A 22141-nucleotide genomic window follows, 5' to 3' on the forward strand; every position below is an offset into this window, starting at 1 on the left:
GAGTTAAATCAATTTCCAAAAGTTATATTCAGGAGTGTGTTGAATCATTCAATCTTTCGTTACACTAGATGCACAAAAAAACAAGGTTCTTCTGTGATCTAAAGGATTGGTTTAAAATAATGCAATTCTAGATTGAAAATTTTCTGTACAGATACTTTTGTTCAGACATAAGAAATCTTTTTTCTGTCACCTGCTGAGGAGTTTAACAGTTTACCCTCACCCAAGAAGTCACTCATGCTGGAATGAAAGTCCACACAAGGATTTAGGATAGTAACACTTTCCCATCACCGTTCCACTGCATTATTTCCTCAGGCAAACAGCCCTACGTCCATTAAAATTTACTGATATAACAATAAAACATATCCACACTGACAGGACTGGTAGTTTTCCTCCCCTTATTATTGCAATAGCCTGTATCTTACAGGTTTCTTTCTTCATATGAAAAGCATCAGTTCTCTATTTTTGTAATTCTTTTTAGTGCTCCTGACCTGCTGCAGCCCATCATATAACACATTACCTGGGAGGAGCAGGTTGATCTGGTACACAATAGCAGGAGGCTAAGCATCTGAGCACAGTGTCACACATGATCCACATTACTCGTACACAAGTCTAAGAAGGAGTTGAGACAGGAGGTCTGACGCATGTTCAAAGCAAAGATGTTTGGCAGACCAACCTACAGGGAGTACAGGCAGGGTGGATTATCATTGGGTCTGACCTCCCACAAGTATCAAAGTAGATGCAATAACTATATTCTTCCTTTAGAATGGGAACATTTTTGTGTCCAAGCATAGATCTTCCAACTCATACTGCAGCTATATCATGCCCAAACTGTAAGATAACTATGATCAAGCTGAAGACACAGATTTGGATGGCAAGTGTATGAACCATGATGCTAGAAACTAAAGTCTGTTCTCTACTAGTCTCTTGATAGAGTCCTCAATTCTGTGCTATTACTGCACTGCATGTTCACAAGAGCACTTGTTTGCTTGTGGGTCAGAGAGAGCAAAGTCTTGTTAAATATAGCCACTTGCTCAATAAAATGTAGCTGAAATATCAAATTCACCCTACGCTTATCTTCTACTGAACAGAAATGTTGGCTGACAAGAAGTCTCACCACAGGACTGGCTGTCCTTTAGAAGGACAGTGACTGGAACTTGAAGACACCACTGCTCACTGAAGAAGAATGGGTGGTGGCTTGTAATTTAAACCTCCTGTCAATGCCAATGCTTCCATGCTCATTACAATGCCAAAAAGAAAAATGAATACCTCCATCAAAAGCAAATTATACGATGCAGAAATCTCATCTTCATTCTGTAATCACATGCTGACCAAGGTTACTATCATTTACTATAGAACAACTTCAGTGGGATCCAAAAATTGTTTCATTATATAGGGAGCAAAATAGGTGCTTTCAATCAAAAATGACTAAGAAGGGACAAGTGAAGATGCTAGATGAGGCCTTCTGGGAGGTAAGAAGGATGTCTTGGATGTGTTCAGTCACTTATTCTGATCTGGCCACAGCCCCAGGAAGTGTCTGAAGTCAGGCTGCTCCCACACTGGAGATACCACTCTCTTTAAAGGAATATATAATACAGTGTATTATAGGCTTTTAAATGCTTCAGTTTGGCACAAAATCCTGACTGGAGGAGGTTGGGAATCTTTCCAAGAAAAGGCATAGAGAACAGCGCTGATATTGTAGTTATGGCTGTAGCACAGAAAAGCAAGACTAACCTACAGCTGAATCTCCACTGGGGTCCTGACAGTGAAATTGCTTTGAGCTGATCCATGGTCCACATCCTGTGGGAACACAACTTTCTACTCCAAGTGAACCAGAGAGTTCACTGAGAGCCTGCACTGTCCATGTCAACCACATGGGAAAATGCTGTTGCTAGCCAAGGAACAGATCTCGAATGACCAGTTATGTTTCATGGACTGATGGAACCTTGGGCCAGGTTTTGAGTGCCTACAAGGTTACTTTTTCTGAACTCTGTTCAGTAAACTCTCAGCTTTCTGCAACCTTGATTGTAATCCTTTTCTTCTCTCCTCCTTCCAGCTGTCCTATCACCCTGTGGGAATGGATACTTATATCCATGAACATCATGAACATATCTCACTACTCTTTGTTATCCAGAAGTGAATATTAAGGTTTCATCTACCTGTGACACATTGATGGAATTAATTTACCAGCATGAAAATAAATATTTGAAAGCAAATGTATTTTTTTGGTACATGCAAAGAGTTATCTGGCCTGCAGAGTCAGTGAAACCTGGTTTCCATAACTTCTCTGATATGGATTATCTGATGTCTGGCAAAGATGAGCTCATCACTTCCTCCCACAGTACAGGCTCTAAAAGTGTCTATCCAGGATCAGGTCATTCAGCTTCATGAATTTGGTATGTTTCAGACCTTTATCATTTTGTCACAGTGGATACAAAAAAAAAATACTTTCAAAATATATAAAATGCAATTGAGAGAAGGAGAGAGAGAGAGAGAGAGAGAGAATAAGACAGAGAAAATATAACCTAAATCTCAAAAAATCCAAGCTGAAAATTCACTGACTCAAAGTTCAGAATTGGATGGCATTTCCCAGGAACTGGGAAGAGCAACTAAATCCTGTAGTGGCCTAAAAGATACCTCTCAAAAGAGCTTTACACTTAGCACCTGGTTTCCATCAGGACTGCAAGAGGTTCATGCATTTGCTCCATTTCCCATTTATTTTTCCAATATAAATTATATTCTCACTAGCAATGTATGTGCATCCTTAAGAAGTTCCATTTCAAAGATGAGTAAGGTTGCTAAGTGACATTATCGCCTAAATCAAGGAAGTGAAAAATTAACACCTCACATCTGGCACTGCCCACATATTAAATACAATATTCTTATGAAACATACAGAAAGCCATATTTGAGCCCTATACAGCTCATAGACAGAGGTTGCTGTCCACTTAATTATTTCACTGTCTAAACAATTTTCCTTATGGGAAAGAAACAATAGAAATATTAGTTACAGATGTTCAAGTTGTAGATTTTTAGTTTAACATGTCTTTTTCTGGAATATTAATATTATATATACAACTGAGTGATAGACACAAGTGTGCAATGTCTCTGGCCTTACCTTTGAGACTGGTCACTATGGCTGCCCCTTGTTTGTAGCAGCATGTAATTTATTATCCTTTTAACTCAAATTCACAAGAACTGTTTTGTTGCCATATAAGAGCTTCACATGTTATTTGAAGAAAATATTAATGTCTTAAAGATTTGTTTATCTGCCCTTGCTTCTCCACTTTTCTTTTACCTTTTCAGGTAGATACATAGATACATAGATCACAACACAAATACTGTCTTCGAAAACCTCAGGAAGAGCCTGGTCACAGACCAGCATGTAGAAATGAGTAGAACCAGACAGACACAGACATGTCTCATGGAAGAACACACAGTGTAAAGTGCTGAAGTTGCTTAAACAAAGACACCAAGTCCTGTATGAAAACTAATTCCTGCTTAAATACTCCATGAGAGCACAGCCAGGTTGATATACACTTTATTGAGTATCCACCCCATGCAGCCTCCAAGAGGAAGAGCCTGCAGCAGGTTACTGCATTGATATTTCTGTTCAAATGGAAAAACCCCAAAGAAACACAAATACCCAACCCCACAAAGCAGAGCTCTTTGCCAGCCACTCTGGACAGTGCAGTAGCACTAACTTGCACTCATTTGGTACTCAGTATCCCTTAGCACATTTGACAAGTGCTGAAGGGCACCTTTTGCATGTCTGTTACAGAGGCCAAAGGGCAGAGATTTCATTACATCAGGTAATTGCTTCAGGTCAGACAGTCAAACACTGCAAGTCCCAGGAACTCAGATTGATTATCATAGCAGTAAGGAGATGCATGCGCAATGTATGTAAACATGGAATTTGGATAAGAAATAGTGGGAAAATATATCATATTGCAAGTTCAGGTCATCAGAGGTCATTGATTGTAAAATTTTCTGCCATTTTGAAGGTGCTCTAACAAAGGTTTTATCCCCTTAGATATACCAATCTCTTGCAAACTTTGTAATTCCTGCCTTTCAAATTGAATTTTTTTCCAGGAATTTAAAATAGAAATGCACTTACATTTCACATCTACTGGAGAAACTTTGAGATGCCCTCCCTAGAGAAAAGAAATATCTACCAGTGCCATTTTTTTATGTTTGTGTCTCTTGCCTGCTTAAGTCCTGTCTCATGACACAAACTTAGTAAGGCACAGAGAAGGGCAGCTGTCCAAACACACAAAATTATCCTTCTTCCCATCTGAGAACCAAAGGTTCTGATGACACCTGCTGGCTCCATGGGGACTCAGCAAACACCAGCCAGCCCCTGCTACAGCTCTTCAATACTTGAGGGTAAAAATGGAGGATAAATTAATTATTGTGAACTAAAATTTTTCATTGCTACAAGTCAGAAAATCACAGAAAACAAAGCCAGGAACTTTAAAAAGTCACTTACTCCATCCCCTGGAAAAAAACCAAGGTTCATGCCGCTTCCATCAGACATAATGTATGATTGTTTCACCTCATTGAAAATTGATAGTACTTCTCTGGACACCCTGTTACAGTGTTTCATCATTTTTGCATTTCCTATAAAGCATTCCACAGTAAGATGTCTTATTAACAGACAATTATACTTTTTTGTGTGCCTGAGGACAGTAAGACAGCACTTGACTGTGAAGTTGAAAGTACAATGGAGATACTTCAGCCCTATTTATGAGATACTATGGCTTTACTGCTTTGTCCCCCTTGTACACTAACACAGCCTTCCCACTGCAGTGAGATGCAGGAATAGGTACCTTCCAAAGATGCTTTCACTAGAGGAATCCTGTCACATGAACAGTGCCATAGTTGTACAAAAGGGGTCAAGCTTGTAAACAGTGTAGGCCTGGAGCCACATTTGCATCCTGATAATTTCAATTATATTGTGCATTCTTAGGGTGGAGAAGCAGCAGTCACCTTGATAAATCAGCTTGTTGACAAACTAAGTATGTTCAGGAGACTGTATAAAGAGCTGTTTTATAACTGTTGGAGCATGTTAGTTTATGTGTTATGAGTAATTTCACAGTGAGACTTCAGAGGAACTACAGATGCCTGAAAATCATCCCCTGCACTACTCCTCACATTTTGTTTAGTCTAAGAAACATGGAAGAGATTAGATCACATTCAGCCTAAGTATTTTCCTAAACTGGCACATTTTACCTTTATCCTTCTCATCAGACTCCAGTATGGTCAGTATTTCTGACTGATTTCATCTAGACCCCTCAAGACAGGTGTAAATAGACTGTGTCGGCCCTCGAGAAACCAAATGGGTAGCCACTAGCTGGGGACAGAAAGTTGCAGGGCATTGAGTGAAATATATCTGTTTGGTTACTACCCTGTTTGAGCAAGGCAAGAAACTCAGTTCCAAAAAATCTCTTACTGGCAAGCTGGTACAGACACAATTAATTAAACCACCCGTCTCCTTCCTGGAACCTGCTCTCAGTAGCACAATCATGCTCATCATATCTCATAGCCCACTTTGAATTTTAGCTATGGTTGAGTTACAAACTGCTAAAATGGGTCATGGCATGTGGAACAGAGGCATTACTTACACAAGCACTATGGCTGTTCCAAGGAGAACATAATGAGGAGGAATCATAAGGGAACTTAAGCCCAAAAACCCCCAATGTTAGGATGACTGGTTGCTTCATGGTCACAGAAGGTTTCCTAAAACAGACAGAGGAAATTAAGAGGAAAAGCAGCCACTGAAATAGAGGTGTTGCTGATGCCTTAAGAATTTTTAGATTCTATTATTCATGTATCTATGGCTTTGGTGTGTAGTTCTAGGCTTCATAAAGTGCTAAAAACCTCTGTTCCCAGCATTTTAGACAAAACATTACATCTCACTACTCAGTGTCCATTTTGGGCAAGTAGGCTCTGTCTGCCCTAAATGTACCTAAAGGCCTGTAATAAATTTGTTTGCTTTTTAGCCTCCTAACTTTGGCCTGTGTTTCAGGTAAGCCTGGTTAAGGCATCATTGCCAGCTCCACAAGAACTGCAAAAGGATGAAAGGGTCTTATAACAGAAACTTTCCGGCTATATGGAACAAGCAGCTAAACCTGCCTCTGCAGTGTTTACTCCCAGGTACTCAAGTCACAGGGCTTTGTCAAACAGATTGGTGAGAACCTGGACTGCATAATCACTGCCAAGTTTTTCACAGTTACATATGCATCCAAAAACAGCTGTCTATTAGAGAACAGGCAGTCTTTAGCTCAAATGCTGGCCTATCAGTTGCCTGTTGCCCAGCCTCAGCACGGTGCTCCCAGCACAAGCTCCCAGCAGAGATGCAGCTGGGCAGCAGTGTACGTGTATTGGCCTTGCTTGTTCTGGTCAAGGAGGTTGTTTTGTCCTAAATGGTGGAATAGTGCAATTCTGCCAGAGCCACACTGGCAATCCTGTCCCAGTAAATCACTCTATGAACATATATAGTTTGGCAGAGTGTTACCCATATGCTGTGTGGAGTTCTACTGCTCAGAAAGCTCTGTTGAATCCAAAGGGCAACTGACAATATAAATAGGAGTTGGTGGGAGGAATATGTTACTCCTGATAGTGTAGGGAGGATACTCTCAGCAAGGTGTTACCCAGCATAAAAATCTAGCAAGGACTTAGTGAATAACTAGACAGGAAGACAATTCTCTCAGAACAGCCTCCTTTTTCCTCTGGGTAAAACAGGATTGATATGGGCTTTGTGGTCCAGAAAATACTTAGCCTAGAGACTCAAAGACTTCAAGATTTCTTCAAACCCTTCTTTTCAGTACCATCCATAAACAATCTTGATCTTTTGAATATTAAACATCAATACTGCATGTCTGAACTCAGCTTTCAGCAACGACCATATGTATCAGGGTCCTGGTGCAAGGAGAAAGAGCCTTGGTTGCTGCTGTCATTGCAAATAACTGCTGATTTTGCTGAGCACAAAAGCCAGGCTCTGAGTGCATCAGACAGGTTTTCCTTGTACTTTCTTTTGGGCTATAATCACAGTACCACAGTCTCCAGAAGACACACACATTCAGAGGCACACCACAGTAATGCAGCTTTGTTCAACCGTATCAGATGCAAATTTCCTCCATGCAATGAGAAGACATTTGAACTTCAAGTTCAACTGAATTAACCATAAATAAATACAGACCGAGAAGTAGGAAAAAAAAGTCCAGTCGCCTGGACAGAGAACAGAAGTTCTGAAGTCACTGGGCATTCACAGTGGAGCTTTTCATATTTAGGAAATAGACTGCCTGATGTTAGAGCAGGGCCTTCACTTGGTAATCCCATTTATTTTCCCATGTTCTTTAATACAGTGCCTGCACTGGGGGTCTATTATGATCCGGATTGCTTCTAAAGGAAAATATTTTAAATTAATTTAAACCAAGGAAGCATTTGAGTAGCTAGAGCCTGTGACCCCTCTCTCGGACTTCTTAAGTGCATAAACCCCACAACTGCCCTCCAGAAAGATGTCTTTGCAATGAGGATACAAATATGGTAAGACCATGGAGGGGCTACATTCAGCTCTTAAGCCCTTCCTAATCAAATCTTTCTAAGCAAACACTCTTGTCCCTTTTATGGAAGCAATACCCATCAACAACAAAAAAAAGCCTTTTTTCATTGAGTCTTGGATGCCCTAATCCTTTATGGGCTTTCTAAAATGTCCAATAATTCCATTTAAACTGCATATAAAATTTAATTTTTACAGTTCATTAAAGAACTGAAAATTAGAGACTAGTATGCTTATCTCATATTTTAAAACTGTATTATTTTTCTTTTACAATCCAAATCAAAATTAAGTGACCTGTTTCATTTGGGAGTATTTTTGAAAGTAACTTAGGAGTATGAGAGGAAGATTGGGAATTCCATGTTTATGTTTTATCTGAAATTAGGCCAACAATCAAAATACTGAAGAGTTTAGCTCATGCCCATGCTACAGACATTGATGAATAAACTATCTGTCTTAAAGAATGTGCCTTGCCCAACTAATAATGCTGATGACCCAAAGCCAGCCTGCAAATCTGTTCAAGCAAAACCAACTGAAAATTCAGAAAGTTTATTAAATACCTCCCATAGCTCTGTATAACTTTTGCAGGAATGGCAGCTTGGCCCACTTTGTATTTTATGGGAGAAACATCCCTCAGTGGTTATCAGGCAGCTGACGCTGGCAGACTGATACGTCACCGAGTACCTGGCATGCTCTTCAAAGAGGGTGTGGCGCCCTGGCCTTGCCTCTCAAAGGTGGCCAAATTGCATTGCAAGGGAGCTGGTAACACCCCTACAAATGTTCTGTACCTTCTCCCTCCCTCCCTCTCTTGTGCTCCCCCTGTCTCAGTGAATATTGACATATTCTTTTATGTAAGGGGGTAATTTAAGCAGGATTGGATACCACTTCCACCACTGTGTAGCTCAGAGCCTGCCTGAAAAATAATTCTCATAGGCTATTGGATGTGTGGGGCCACATCCTGATAGGGTGCTGAAGGGCTAAATGCAAAGAATTTATTGTTCTCTTGTTTCTCATGAAAGACAAAATATATTTACTGGAATATAACCTCCCCTTATTATGCCATTTATGGGAAGCACAATATTCAGTGTTTATAAAGCAGTTAATTTATAACAGACAAAACCAGATTATCAGTCTTTGGAAGAGCAAATATTTGTTCAAAAACTTCTAAATGGGACAGACATCTTCTCCTCATTTTTAAACATAGCTGATTGAGAAAAGTAACAGAAGAGCTACCTAATAGGTAAGATAAGACTTATATGAAGCATTTAGATTGTAAAGGAAAAAATATATGTGTGTATATATATATATATATAAGTAATTTTATATACTTATCGTTGATTCTCTAGATGTGATGTTTTAAATGGTTGTAAATCTTAATCAACTTCTAATATATTTTTCTCTTGCTCTAATGCCTTCAGAAGAAAAAGGCACTTGCACAAGAAACTTCTTTCTTTGATACTGATACTACTAGAAATAAATATTTCTCAAAATGGAAATAACGTTCACTTTGCTCTAACGCTTGCACATTTGTTAATGAAATGTCTGTTCTACACATAGAGTGAGTTGTCTAAAATTAGCAATAAGCTTCACTCAGGTCTAAAAATACGAGTCTATAATGTACATAAATTTCATTTTATTGTTCCCAGAACTGTTTTTCTAGCTCCAGAGGACATGCTCTATTTCTTACTGTTAGTAAACGTGAATGATACAGCTGCTGTAATGTTAACTTTAAGTGTTTGCAATCTCAGATTTGCAGTGATTACTTAGTGCAACTGCAAGGTTCTTACTTCCATGATGTTCATTACACCCAAACCAGTAGCATTTGTGTCTGCGTTTGCCTGAGGATGCAGGCATCTTTTCTTGAGTGTTGAAAGGTTTGGGATACACCTGTAAACAAGAGCTTCTGCGTTTGTCCTGCCCTTTTAGACAAAATTTGTGTTGGGAAGGCAGAGCCCTCTGGAAGGCAGCTCAGTACTTTGCCCTCTCAGTCCCTTCACATCTCCTGGGGGGAGCTGGTGGCCACTTGAGCCAAGTACTGTCCCAGACCTCCCAGAGAGAGACGCAACGCTGCTCAGGAATTGCACTATGCCTAAAAAAGAAGAGCAAGAGCTTGCACTCTGCAATGCCTAGCGAGCAGTTAGGCCTGACGCTCTTTCAGAGGAGGGACTGCTGCTGCAGAAAATCCTTTCCCCGTGATTGAATATGATCAAAAGCAAAATTTTCCAATCCCTGCCTCTTTGCTAGAGCTGACTCTGCAGTGTCCAAGGATGCTTCTTCAAAGCAGGGATGATTCCCAGAGGAAGGAACCTCCTTCTTTGCTGCCAGGGCAGGTGCAGCATTGCGGCAGGAACAGGACCTCTGTGCCTGTGTTACTTCCCACAGAAGTGGGTATCTACATAAGCAGAAGGAATGCCCAGCAGTTACTGCAATAGCTCTGAGCTGCTTCAGCCTGCCAGGGGACCCTGAGCATCCCAGCACTCCAGAAATCACAAGCACCACTTGACCAGCAAGGCAGGAGCTAAAGTCAAGTCATCCCCTTCCCTACTCCAGTCCTGCACAATCCAGACAGAGTCTCACTAAAAATAAATCAAGGGTTAATGGGAAAGGAAAATAAAGAAAAAAATATTCACAAAATAATTGCTGCACATTTTACTCTGTTCTCTGTCTGCCGTGCACTTGAGAGGAGGCATAACATTCAGGGATTTCACTGCCTCCCGATTAAGTCATGACAGCCCATCTGTGTTGCACCAAGTACAGAACGTGACCTATTATCTCAAAAGAAAATAGCACACCACCTGACTGCCAAAAGCAACCCGTGACTTGGCACCCAAATGTCTCAGTACTCACATCAACATACCTTTTCAGGACTAACTCCCACAGCCTGAATCAGCCAACTGTGAAATTCAGCTGAACTCCGAATAAATCGGATAAAACCAGTTTTCCCATATGCCAAATCACAAATTATACAATGACCGTAATTTGCTGTTACAGATCCTTAACTTAAAAGGAGTAGTTAACAGTTGTCATGTGATTTTAGACTGTTGAATCACTTACTACTTTAATGATGGGCCATATAATCCATCTTTTCATCTCATTTATCCCTTTGCCCACTGGTATCTGAAAGGAATCTGTGCAGGTTTGAACAACCTGTGTAATTTATAATGGGAAAATGCATCTCCAAAGATTGTGGCTGTTGGAAATTTTTCTATAAGATGCAATTCAACACTGCTGTATGGCAGAGAATTCATATATTGCTTTAATGGAAAGACAGATGATAATCATGTTTGCATTTTATGCCTGAAAAGTGCATTTCATTTGCAAATTTATACGATCAATGTCTGATGTTAAGGTTTGTCTGGGGTGTCCTGGAAGATGTGCCTAGTTTTCTCCAAAAATTTTGTTGGCCAGATGAGAGACCCTTACAAAGTATTAACTTTGCTCAGAAATCAGAACTTGTGTAAAGTACGGTATTTTTAAGCATAAAACAAGTGCTTCATCCTTGTGCCATATGACTTTTAAGCCTCTATTTTTAAGGAGGATATGGCATTTATAAGCCAACTTCAGCATTTGCTGGAGAGCAAGGTAGAAAAGAGCAGGGTATGCTATGGCATGTGATCAGGAGAGTTATCTGAAGGTAGTAATAAACAAGCTATAGCAGAAGGATGAAAAGTGAGATGAAATTATGAAAGGCAAGCATATTGTTTCCACCATGTGCTGCCTAGAATTCGTGTGCTTAGCAATGACATCAGTTTCACAGGAGCAGAAGTTTCAACACAGGTCTAGCAAATCCATTTTTCATCTTTGAGCTGCATATTGTGCTTGAAATCTGGGTTTCATTTTGTAAAGGAAATACAAGTGAGCAAGGGAAAATCAGTGAACTTCTCCTGATATGAACAGAAGATCATGATCTCTTTTCTAGTTCATTTAATGATGTTGGAAACTTCTCACTTTCACTGATCTAAATCTGACTTTTCAGATAGGAACCAGGTCTCAGGTTTAGAGTAGATACCCTGAAGATGCAGAAAGACCACTTCTCTACATCTATGAACTTTTGCATTGGTAATGGAAGAGCAAACTAAAATGTCATTGTGTTGCCCTCCTTTTTTCTAGGAAAAAAAACCCAAAAACCCAAAGAGGTCATTATTGGATGTCAACATGAAAACAGGAATCTACATACTTCTCTTAAGTGAAATATGTTTTGAATTCATCAAGGCTGGTATTAAACCTCAATTTCCAAAGGAGGAAAATGACAATAATTTCTTGGAAAGAAATAGCAATGTCAGTATTTCCAAAGAGTGGTATCATCACAAAAATAACTCTAAGCCTTTTGAAGACCAAGGTTTTGAAGACCAAGGTGTTGAAGACTTCACTCTTCACAACTTCACTGAAAAGACAGCAAATTTCGGATTTAACCTCTACAGAAGAATTGCAATGACACATGATAACAATGTAATCATCTCTCCCCTTTCTGTATCAGCTCTCATGAGTGTCTATATGCTGGCAGCCAAAGGAGAAACATACAGACAAATTGTAAAAGGTCTAAACCTCCATGCTGTGAAGGACAGAGTCAATCGCCAACATTTACCAGCTTTGTTTAAACAACTGATAGGTAACATCACAACGAATGAAGAATTTCTCCTCATGCAAGGTGCTCTTTCTTTTATCCAAAAAGACTTCACACTCAAGGAATCTTTCCTGAATTTATCTAAGCAGTACTTTGACATGGAATTCCTGACAGTGGACTTTGAAAACTTTACCCAGGCAAAACTTTACATAAATCAACACATTAACAAAAGGACCAAAGGAAAAATCCCAGGGCTTTTTGAAGAGCTGGACCGCCATAATAAACTGGTGCTTGTGGACTATGTTGTCTTTAAAGGTAATTGCTGCTTTTATTTCGCAAAATAATTATTTATTAGAAGAATCAAGACTCTAACTTAAATTAGGTGGAGTTTAAATTAATTTAGATGTCCTGTTTTCTCTCTGTCTCTATCTAAATTTACTTTCTTCTACTAAGCTTATTTAAGAGGAAATTATTTTTCATTATAGGGAACCACAATTCTTCTATGCTTTTTTCCATACAATAGAGTCTCAAAGAGATAAAAAAGCCCTGTATCAAACTATCTCAGTCCATCTCCAAATTATCCCTCTTTATGATCAGAAACCATGTTTTATTTTCATCCATCCATTAAAATGGAACAGCCTTAATCACAGTAGTCTTGAATGCTGGATTCTGGGCATAAAATCATGGACTGATTTAACATAGTACACAAAATCATTGCAACAAAAATAATTTCTGTACTTCCATCAAGAATCATCTTTCCCAGAGGAACCCAAGTACCCCATTATATTACCTTTCAGGGGGAGGGAAAGAAATACCAGTGATGGGCAACAACCATTTTGTGGAGAGGTCAGTGCACTGCTGAATTCCCATCCAAAATATTGGATAATTAAATTAAATACAGGATATTGAACAGCTGGTAGAGAATTTCAGATAAGGTTACACGTTACTAAAAGTCAGACGCTCACAGGCATTTAATAAGCAAAGAGAACACAAATTCTGAACTTGAGTGGCAACTAACCAACCTTAGAAAAATATTTCTCTACTTTCGGTGCAAATGAAGAAGTTTTTTTTGTGGACAACTTTGGGTTTTTCTGTTAAAAAAATATATACAATAAATATAAAATATGCTGAAATTGTCATCCACTTATCCCAGACACAATTGACAACCACTTCAACTAGATACAGAAAATATCCTGTAGTTTTTTAAGCTTTTCAGAACATTTTTCTGAACAAATCCAAATACATAATTTTTTTTTCTCTCTTTCCTCAGGCAAGTGGGTCTATCCATTTAATTCAAAATTCACAGAAATTGAGACTTTCCACATAAACAAATACAGAAGTGTGCAGGTACCCATGATGTTCAAGTCAGATAAAATTAATTCAACTTTTGATGAGAACTTAAGATGCACTGTGATAAAGATACCTTACAAAGGGAATGCCCACATGCTGATTGTTATCCCAGAAAAAGAGGGAGACTACATTTCAATTGAAGATCATTTGACTACAGAGCTTGTGGAATTCTGGCTTGGAAACATGAAAACCAGGTATTGCTTTGACACCCATGGGGCCCTAATGTCTTTGATGTCTACTGCAGCAAAGAAACAAAGCCCAGCAGAGATTAGCTGGTCTTCCTAAGCCTTTCACCATGGTAAGGTCTCTGTGGCATGAGGTATCTACAGAGTAGAAGTCTTTTAATGGCCTCTCCACAGCCCAACTGGCATGTGAAAGTTTTGACTCTGAGGGGACAAATCTTTGGCTCATCTCAGTTAAAAGTCTCTCTCTCTCTCTCAGGGTACCTAGTCTTTCCATATTCTTCCATAGTCTTCTCTCTCCTTAAATTTAGCACTGCCAAACAAAATCCACAATAAATCTAGACGTTTATTAAAGATTTCTTATCAGGGGAAACCCAGAGTAATGGATAAATTTGAATATAAAAATGTAAACCCAAATGATATCTGTGAAACGTAGTTCCTGAAGTGACAATTCTTTTCACTGGTCAATAAATTAGTGTGTCACCCTGGTATCAGGACACTATAACTGCTGGTGGAAGTATTTATACAGAGAAGGAAGTAATTTCTAGCATCATTAGCAGTCAACAGGTTAGAAATGATTTTCTGCCAACCTAAACGCCAGCAGAGACTCTTCAGTTTTTGTCCCTTCTTTTTCTGTGGAAAGCTTAATTCCTGAGTAGTGTGCATTTCAGCTGTCAAGTGACCTACTGTTTGCTTTGACTTTTATTTTTTTAACAGTAAAATGGATCTTTCATTTCCAAAGTTTAAACTAGAGCAAAAATACAAAATGAAGAAACTGCTTTATGGTCTTGGAATTAAAAAGCTCTTCACACGTTCAGCAGATCTTAGTCATCTGACAGATCACGAATATGTAGCAGTTTCACAGGTAAGCCTTCTGTAATTATTTGTTGTTTGGATTATAATAGTATATGAATGGCCCAGCCAAGATGGCTATATAAATTTATAGGGACACTAATAGCAAAGTATCTCATCTGCCAGGTATATATGTAATCTACAGACCTTAATATCAGGACAGATCCCACTATGAGGTGTGTAGAGGTAAGGGGCAGTGACATCTCATAGGTGCTCAATGCCTCCCAAAGCTAACCCATCACAGGAGAAAAGCTCTGCTTTAAGAGGAATAATGCTGGCAGGGAATGAGCACAGTTTCACAAAAACTGTGAACAAGAAAGACATTGTAAATGACAGTCAAATGGCAAAAAGACCAGGAAGGAAATTCAAGGAGGGAAGTCCTCATACACAGTCCAGAGAAAGGTATACTTCTCAAAAAATAAAGAACTTGAGAAAGTTTAAATAGAAAATCTCAAAAAGGCAACAGAGGGAAAAAGAAGTCAAAGCACTCCTGCTTTTCCTTCTGCATGCCATGGAAAAAACAGAATCTCACAGCAAAGGATTGGCACAACACAGTCTTACTTCAACCCAAACAGATGTTCCACTTCATATGCTGACAGTTTTTAAGAACCTTTAAACAGGTAAAGGCAAGGGCAGTGAACAGCCAAGAAGACAGGAACACAGCCCCATGGAAAAAGAGTAGGAGGAAGAGGTATTTTGTACCACTGTTTAAGGGAGAGCACAGATGAATTTCAGAAGACTGATAGAAAACAGGGGCAGAATGAGAAGCAGAAGAGAATGGAAAACAAGGACTTGTCAACCACATCAATATCAAGAAGCAACAGGTCTATCTGACCAGAGATGTCTTAAGAAGAAGAAACATCTAGTCAACAGAAAAGACAATTTGCTGATGGTAGAAAATTAAAAGGCATGGTCAAAGAAAGCAGATGAAAGACATAATACACAGAGAAACTTGTGCCCACAACTGTGGACTGTGTGGAACAAGATGAAAAGCAATTTTTCATCTGAAAAACAAAATTTCTGAAACAAGATGAATTTATAAACTAGCCCCAAATGAAATTAATCTGGCACAGGATTTAAAAGCATAGCTTTATAAACTCATTTAAGGAAATTGTAGCATGCAACTGCTTGTGGTTGTAGAGTGTTGTGTGGCACTGACAATCCAGGACAGTAACTCCAGGAAAGACTTCCCATAATCACAGAATGGTTAAGGTTGGAAGGGACCTCTGGAGGTCACCTGGTCCAAATCCTCTGCTCAAGCAGGGTCACCTAGAGCAAGTTGCTGAGGACCATGTCCAGACAGCTTTTGAATATCTCCAAAGAGGAAAAATCCACAACATCTCTGGGCAACGTGTTCCAATGCTTTCACCCTCACATGAAAAATGTGTTTCCTGATGTTCAGGGGGAACCTTCTGTGTTTCAGTTACTGCCCACTGCCTCTGCTCCTGTCACTGGGCACCACTGACAAGCCTGGCTCCACCTTCTTTGCACCCTCCCTTTGGGTATTTGTACCCTTCGAGAGAGAATTCTTCTGGTGCTGCTCTTACAAGTCATCCTACACCAAATCCTTGCAGAAGCCTTTGAGATTAGCCAGTTAATTGGGTGGTATAATAAACACTTCTATACAAGTTTCAAAAACTGTAATGCTTGACCTACAGGTTTTCAAAAGTGTGGTGGCTTAAAAAACAATCTTTCTGGAAAAATGTAACATCCCAAGAATAAATATTTAATGGATAAAATTGCAATGATTTTCAGTTTGGTATAAACTATTTCACTGTTGGGAAATAAAATGGCAATTTGCAGCACTTTTCTTCCTCTTGGTCATGTAACTTTCATGCTTGTTCTCAGCAGTTAACTCTATTGTGTTATGAAAAAATCACACTCTAACAGGAGCTGATAACTGATATTAGAAGCAATATGTGCATCAGCTACGAAGTGCCAGAGGAGCATCCTGTCCCTGTGAATTGTGAAAGCCAAGTTTATTATTTAAGAATATGCAGCAGAAACTCAACACTGGGGAAGTCCTTCAACTGTTTTCACATAAGTAATTCCTAGAATAAGTTCAGGAGCTGGAAATCCACTAGCTGACCAAGAAGTTCACCAATACAGACCCAAGCACAGTGGAAGCACTCAGATATAAGCAGGCTGAAAGAACAAAATGGAAGAGATGAAAAAATGAAAAATCAGATTCTGCCAGGCTGCAATTTCAGCGGGAAGGGAAGATCCTCACACCACTCCAGGATTGTACCTCATTGCTATACATATTTAGTCTCTGCTACCAAATGTACGAATAAGAAATATACACAGGAAAAAGCCAAGATAGGTGCATTTCCCTAAGCTCTCACAAAACCAACTGTGAATGACATATCCAGCCAGTCAGTGTTTGTGACTGGTGAAAACACACTTGCTTACTTTTGAGAAACTCTCCCTTGCAGTTAGGTGTCAAAAAGGAACACTCTATATAAATGCAGTGGCTGCTTCATGCAAAAACTCCAATCTCTAAGTGAGGTCTGTGCTCAGAAATGTGGCAAAGTGCAATGACTCCTGCACTGGCATCCACACTGTGAGTATTGTGGGCACAGTGGCTGTGCTGACTCCTCTGCTGCTGAATGGGACAGCACATGGGTCTACCAGTCTAACACAGGCAGACTGCACGTTTTAGTCCTGCTCGTTTTCATCCCTAATAGAGGGCTACTTCTGAACTGAACACCTTCACCTGGAAAAATATTCTTCATGTTAGTATTTATTTCTGTCACATATTTTATTTCTACCTTGCACTTCAGGTTGTCCAAAAGGCAGTAATTGAAGTGGATGAAGAAGGAACTAAGGCTGCAGCAGCCAGTGGGTCAGAAATAACTGCATTCGCGGCGCCTTCTGTCATCAAAGTGGACCGACCATTCATTTTCATGATTTTTGAAGAAACTTTTAAAACATTACTGTTCATTGGCAGGGTGGTTGATCCAACAGAAATGTGAATAAAGGTAATAGTTTCTATTCTTTGGTATGTAAGAGGCTTTATTTTTATTTTATTAATTTATTTTAGAATAAAAAGACACTGAAATATGAAATGTGAAAACATGTTTTGTCTCTCCAGCTAGACTAGGTCATCCTAGCAATATTTTATTCATGCCATGGAACAAGCTAACTTCATTAAGGCTCAAAGCGACAAAAATGTGACTCCTAAAATCTGCCCTTGAAATTAAAAGGAAACCCAACAACCACAGAACTGAACTTTCAAAATTAACATTTTCGTGAAAAATCTGAATAAAAAGCCCCAGGCATTCACATGCCAAAATATTCAGGAAGCTCATTCCCAAACACTGCAGGCTGTGACCTCAATGTTAGCAGAATTTTGCCAGTTATAAAACAGAAGCAGTGTCAAGCCCTAAAAGAGAATTTATAGGCTCTGTCCAGAGATCTTTATTTTATTACTGTAGAAATTGTGCTGAGTCTATCATGAGGTCTACACTGTGAGTGTGATCTCTTTCAATGTGTTTATGCAGACTATCAAAGCACCTAATTTTCTCACACCACATGATGTGCTTTAAAAATATTCTTTGAATTAAAAACAAAATAATTCTGAAAAATAACTTAGGTATTATTTCAAACCACAAAGCTAGCCCTCTTCTAAACCCAGAATTTCTACCTGTAGTATCATCTAGATATCAGGGTGAACTATGTAACAGGACTCTATGACTGAACTAAGGCAGACTTTGGTAGGAAAAAAACATGCTTACATAAAAGTGGAATAAACCTCTTCACAGAGTTGATCCTAAAATCTAAAAGGTGTTGCCAAGATGTTTCAGAAAAATATTTCCGTGACCTAAATACAATTTCCTTTGTTCAAGTAAAACAGTGATTCCAACAGAATGACAAGATCTTAACATTTAGTAGATTTTAATTAGCAGAGTCCTATATATGAAGTATGAAATAATGCAAAAAACCACTTCTAGGTTTATGGAACTAACAGATCTCAGCGTTATTCTGCTTGCTCATACAACATTCACAAAAAAACTGCCCAAAAGGAGCAGAATACTTTTCATTTGCCAAGGAACTTCACAGGTATCTACCAGTAAACACACATGAATAGATACATCCACTAAAGAAGCTACAGAAGACACATTATAGGATAAAGCTGGTAAATCTCTAACGATCACCTTAGTTACCATTTGATGTCTGCCCACAACAGCCCAGACACTGGTGTAAGCCACTCACAAAAGGCCTTAGGCTGCAGGCTCTATAGCCTATCTGACTAGACTGTGAAGGTGCATCTAACCTAACTCCAGACTGCACTACAAACTACCCAGAAAGAGACTCACTCCTTCCTGGTCTGTATGAAAACCAACCAATTCCACAGCACAGTTGACCTTCAGCTGTTATTCCAGAGCTACAGATGACCAGCAGGTAAAAGCAATGCTCTGAAGGGTTCCAAAGCACTAGTGCTGTTTAACAGAAATAGCCCAGAAGTGAGTGGCCCCTGAAAAGTCTGCTTGGATAGAGGTCTGTAGTGTAAAGGACTGATGAAAGTATGCATAAGACACCAGAGGTATTGCACAAGGAAAATGTCCAGTTCAAAAAATGTCTAAATAGAGCATTTAAAGATTACATTGAAGGAATTTAATACATCATAGGGTTATCGAGCAGACCACGTGTTACCAGCTTTAAATAAATTAATCAGTTTAAAGTTACAGACAACTGACAACCAAGAAGAAACAAAAGACAGGCTGTTTACAGAACTCATTACATGCTTATTACGGGGAGAAATAGCTTGGATTCAAATTTCTGAACTTACTGGTTGTTCTGCATTGCTTTAGTAAAGGCAGTGAAAGGGCAAACACGGTTTTGAATCCTGTTCTACAGCTGGCTACTGATGATCTGAGTTTGGTCCCTGGCAAAGGTCGGACTAAGAACAGACTGAGCAGTCTCCTGTGGCCCACGGGGGAGCAGCTGCAGCTGGCACATTGAGCTGTCCCTGGGGAACTGAGAGAATCTGTTTGCATTAATGAATCAAAAGCACAACTCAGGAGGAGACAGCCCAGATCATCTGTACATCTATAGCAATACTGAATGTTAAACATCATAAAACTTGAAGAAGCTTTTAAAGAAACTTGTGATTTACTAGACCCTATGCCACACTGCAGAACAAACTGAAAGGTTAAGTATTTCCACAGAACCCAAACAATGCCTGTGATTTAAGACAGAGAATACAGCTAAATCCAACTGCGGTGTAGGAAGCTTAAGAATTTAGACAGTGCTAAATCCGAAGAAACATTCTGTTTGAAACATAAGACAGCATACATCCAGCATTATTACTATTTTAAATAAATACCCTCCATAGGTAAGTGCTTTTATTTATTTTAATTATAAAAGATGCCCTGAGAATCTTTTTTTCAAGAACATGCATGTACAGCATTGTCCTAGGTTTTATTTTGAGTAAATCGTCATTCACGTTTGTACATTATAAAAAGTACCACACACGCATATGCATACACAGACCAGATCACCTTTATCATACACCAATACATTTTAAAAACCATATATTTCTGATATCAATATATTTATGCTGCCTCCATTTTGAAATAGAGAAGCTGACAATAGCTTCATAATCTCTCTCTCAAGTATTGGCATAAATAGAACTTTTTAAAATATGATTGCATGTTTTTCCACATAAATTTTGATAGAAACATTAGCATTAATACAAACAAATGCAAATGACATCACTGAACTATGACAGCTTGCAATAGCAGCTGATTAAAAACTAGATTCATTATTATAAATTATTCAAGTGAAAATACAATTTGAAATACTAAAAATTAAAATAAGTATTTATACAACAAAACTTATGAAATAAAACTTTTTTTTACATCTTCTGGAGACATTTGCTTTTAGATTGCTTTGAAACTTACACAGAATTTTTATGAACTTAGTACTTGTAAAAACATTAATTCCAAATTCACAGCACAATGTTTCAAAAGTCTACATTTTTTATAGACTGATCAATAGTTCTGGACTTTGGTCTTAAATTAGGTTTGCAGATTCTTTAAACTGTCAGATTACTTTTTCATATGCATAACAATTCCTTCTATTTCTTGCTGAAAATACAGAAGCTAAGAGTTGCTAAGATTGTAAAAAAGCCAATTAAATAATGGGTATGTGCATTCTGAATCCAAGAATTCAAACTACAAAGGCATAACTGAAGAAAACAAAATCTCATCTTTAGCTGTAGCAGTTAAGAGCACATAGCTGAAGTTATATTTCATGTCATTTCACTATGATGTTAGAATTCTGCAACCATTACATTGTTTATCATAATGTATTTTACAGCTTGAAATTTTATTTAAAAGGTTTATTTTAAAGTTTTAATATTGCAGGATGCATTTTATTCCGTCCAGGCATTAGAGAGTCCCATCTGCTGCTCCCACCTTATCTCACCAGAACGTTGCTTCCTCCAGTCTCTGGTTCCCTCATTTTTCTGTCAGATGGTCTAGGAGTTTGATTTTCTGTTTTTTCTTTATACAAAAGAAGAAACACACAGATCAGTGGCAGAACTATTTACTTTTGTGTTTAACTTTCTAAGTAATTTATGACTGGGTGAAAGACATTACTTTAAGATACGTATCTTAAACATATAATTGGCACATCATGGTCATGCACCAAACTGGATGTCTTAAAGGTCAGTTGTGGACATCTTATGAAATACTGGCATTTATTTAGATGTATTGTTGCATAAAAAATAATTTTCTAATTTATTATTAGAAAATTAATTTTTATGCAACAATATATCTACTCCCTGTTTTCACAAGATGGAAAGCCTGTACCACACATCCTTGAAGAAAGTTTTAATTCGAAGTGAAATAAAATCAGGCAATATCTGTATGTCCACAGGCAAGATGCAAAATACTGAAATGCTCTCTCTAAAGTGGATATATTCACTGATGAATCTATAAAGTTTCTAGATAGTTTTAAACAACTGCAAGTTGAAATCAGTCACATATTACAGCAATGTTAACTCAAGATGAAAACAGCTCATATCTAACTTAATCTCATAAAGGTGAAAACATTCAAAAGAGTATAATAAAGCTACACAGCATAATGATACAAGATCAGACTGCTCAACAGAACACACTGTTCATGAATTATGTCAATGTCTGCACTAGGATGATTCACGATCTAACTGGCAACTCTTCAACAGGAAGTCAGAAAAACTTGTCTACTCTACAAGTTAAGTAAGACCACTTGTGAGACAAAGTACTCAAGCAGTGTTCTTTCTGATTCTTTCCTATTCCATCAGGTACTTAAAGAAGGTAGTCGTCTCTTTTGTGATTCCCCCAGTATGATACACAGGTGCTTTTTAGCATAATTCTTGCATTTTCTATTGCCTAAGTATTACCCAAGATCTAGCAACTGACACCTATACTAAAACAATACTTTCTTGTCCCCTGCTTGTGAGCACTGGATCACGATTTACTGACTTTTTTTTTGCATCTATACTATTTTCAAAAAGATAATGTTATAATTGGCAAACATTTCTGAAATGGGACAAACCGAATGTTTGAATTCATGAATGTGGTAAGAATAGACCTCAGCCCTCCACCAAAGTAACTTTGAGTTTTGAAAAATTCCTGGAGCACTATCATAT

The 22141-nt window shown here is 38.5% G+C and overlaps 2 protein-coding genes across 4 annotated transcripts in view; one reads left to right on the forward strand and one right to left on the reverse strand.

The window, feature by feature from the left end:
* Nucleotides 1-11635: 11635 nt before the first annotated feature.
* SERPINA10 (serpin family A member 10) lies at nt 11636-17506 on the forward strand. The gene is made up of 4 exons (XM_085061490.1): nt 11636-12433; nt 13389-13662; nt 14368-14515; nt 17286-17506. The coding sequence occupies exons 1-4, from the start codon at nt 11710-11712 to the stop codon at nt 17475-17477; spliced, it is 1338 nt and encodes a 445-aa protein (XP_084917616.1). The 5' UTR covers nt 11636-11709; the 3' UTR covers nt 17478-17506.
* A 2339-nt stretch (nt 17507-19845) lies between these two features.
* PPP4R4 (protein phosphatase 4 regulatory subunit 4) overlaps nt 19846-22141 on the reverse strand; it is a 64659-nt gene continuing 62363 nt past the window's right edge. For all 3 annotated transcript variants that reach the window (XM_085061487.1, XM_085061488.1, XM_085061489.1), the window contains one exon: nt 19846-21011. In XM_085061487.1, the coding sequence (XP_084917613.1) occupies nt 20987-21011 (25 nt within the window). In that variant the 3' untranslated portion in view covers nt 19846-20986. The remainder of the gene's footprint in view (nt 21012-22141) is intronic.

This window comes from Lichenostomus cassidix, chromosome 5, assembly GCF_008360975.1.
Source record: "Lichenostomus cassidix isolate B80296 chromosome 5, HeHo_3.0, whole genome shotgun sequence".
NCBI classification, from domain to species: Eukaryota; Metazoa; Chordata; class Aves; order Passeriformes; family Meliphagidae; genus Lichenostomus; species Lichenostomus cassidix.

What these genes read in the sequence shown, in the direction of transcription:
- SERPINA10 (XM_085061490.1), top strand. Translation starts at nt 11,710, where the DNA reads ATGAAAACAGGAATCTACATACTTCTCTTAAGTGAAATATGTTTTGAA. An exon ending in CTTGGAAACATGAAAACCAG is followed by an intron (nt 13,663 to 14,367) that starts GTATTGCTTTGA and finishes TTTTTTTAACAG; the next exon opens with TAAAATGGATCTTTCATTTC. An exon ending in AATATGTAGCAGTTTCACAG is followed by an intron (nt 14,516 to 17,285) that starts GTAAGCCTTCTG and finishes CTTGCACTTCAG; the next exon opens with GTTGTCCAAAAGGCAGTAAT.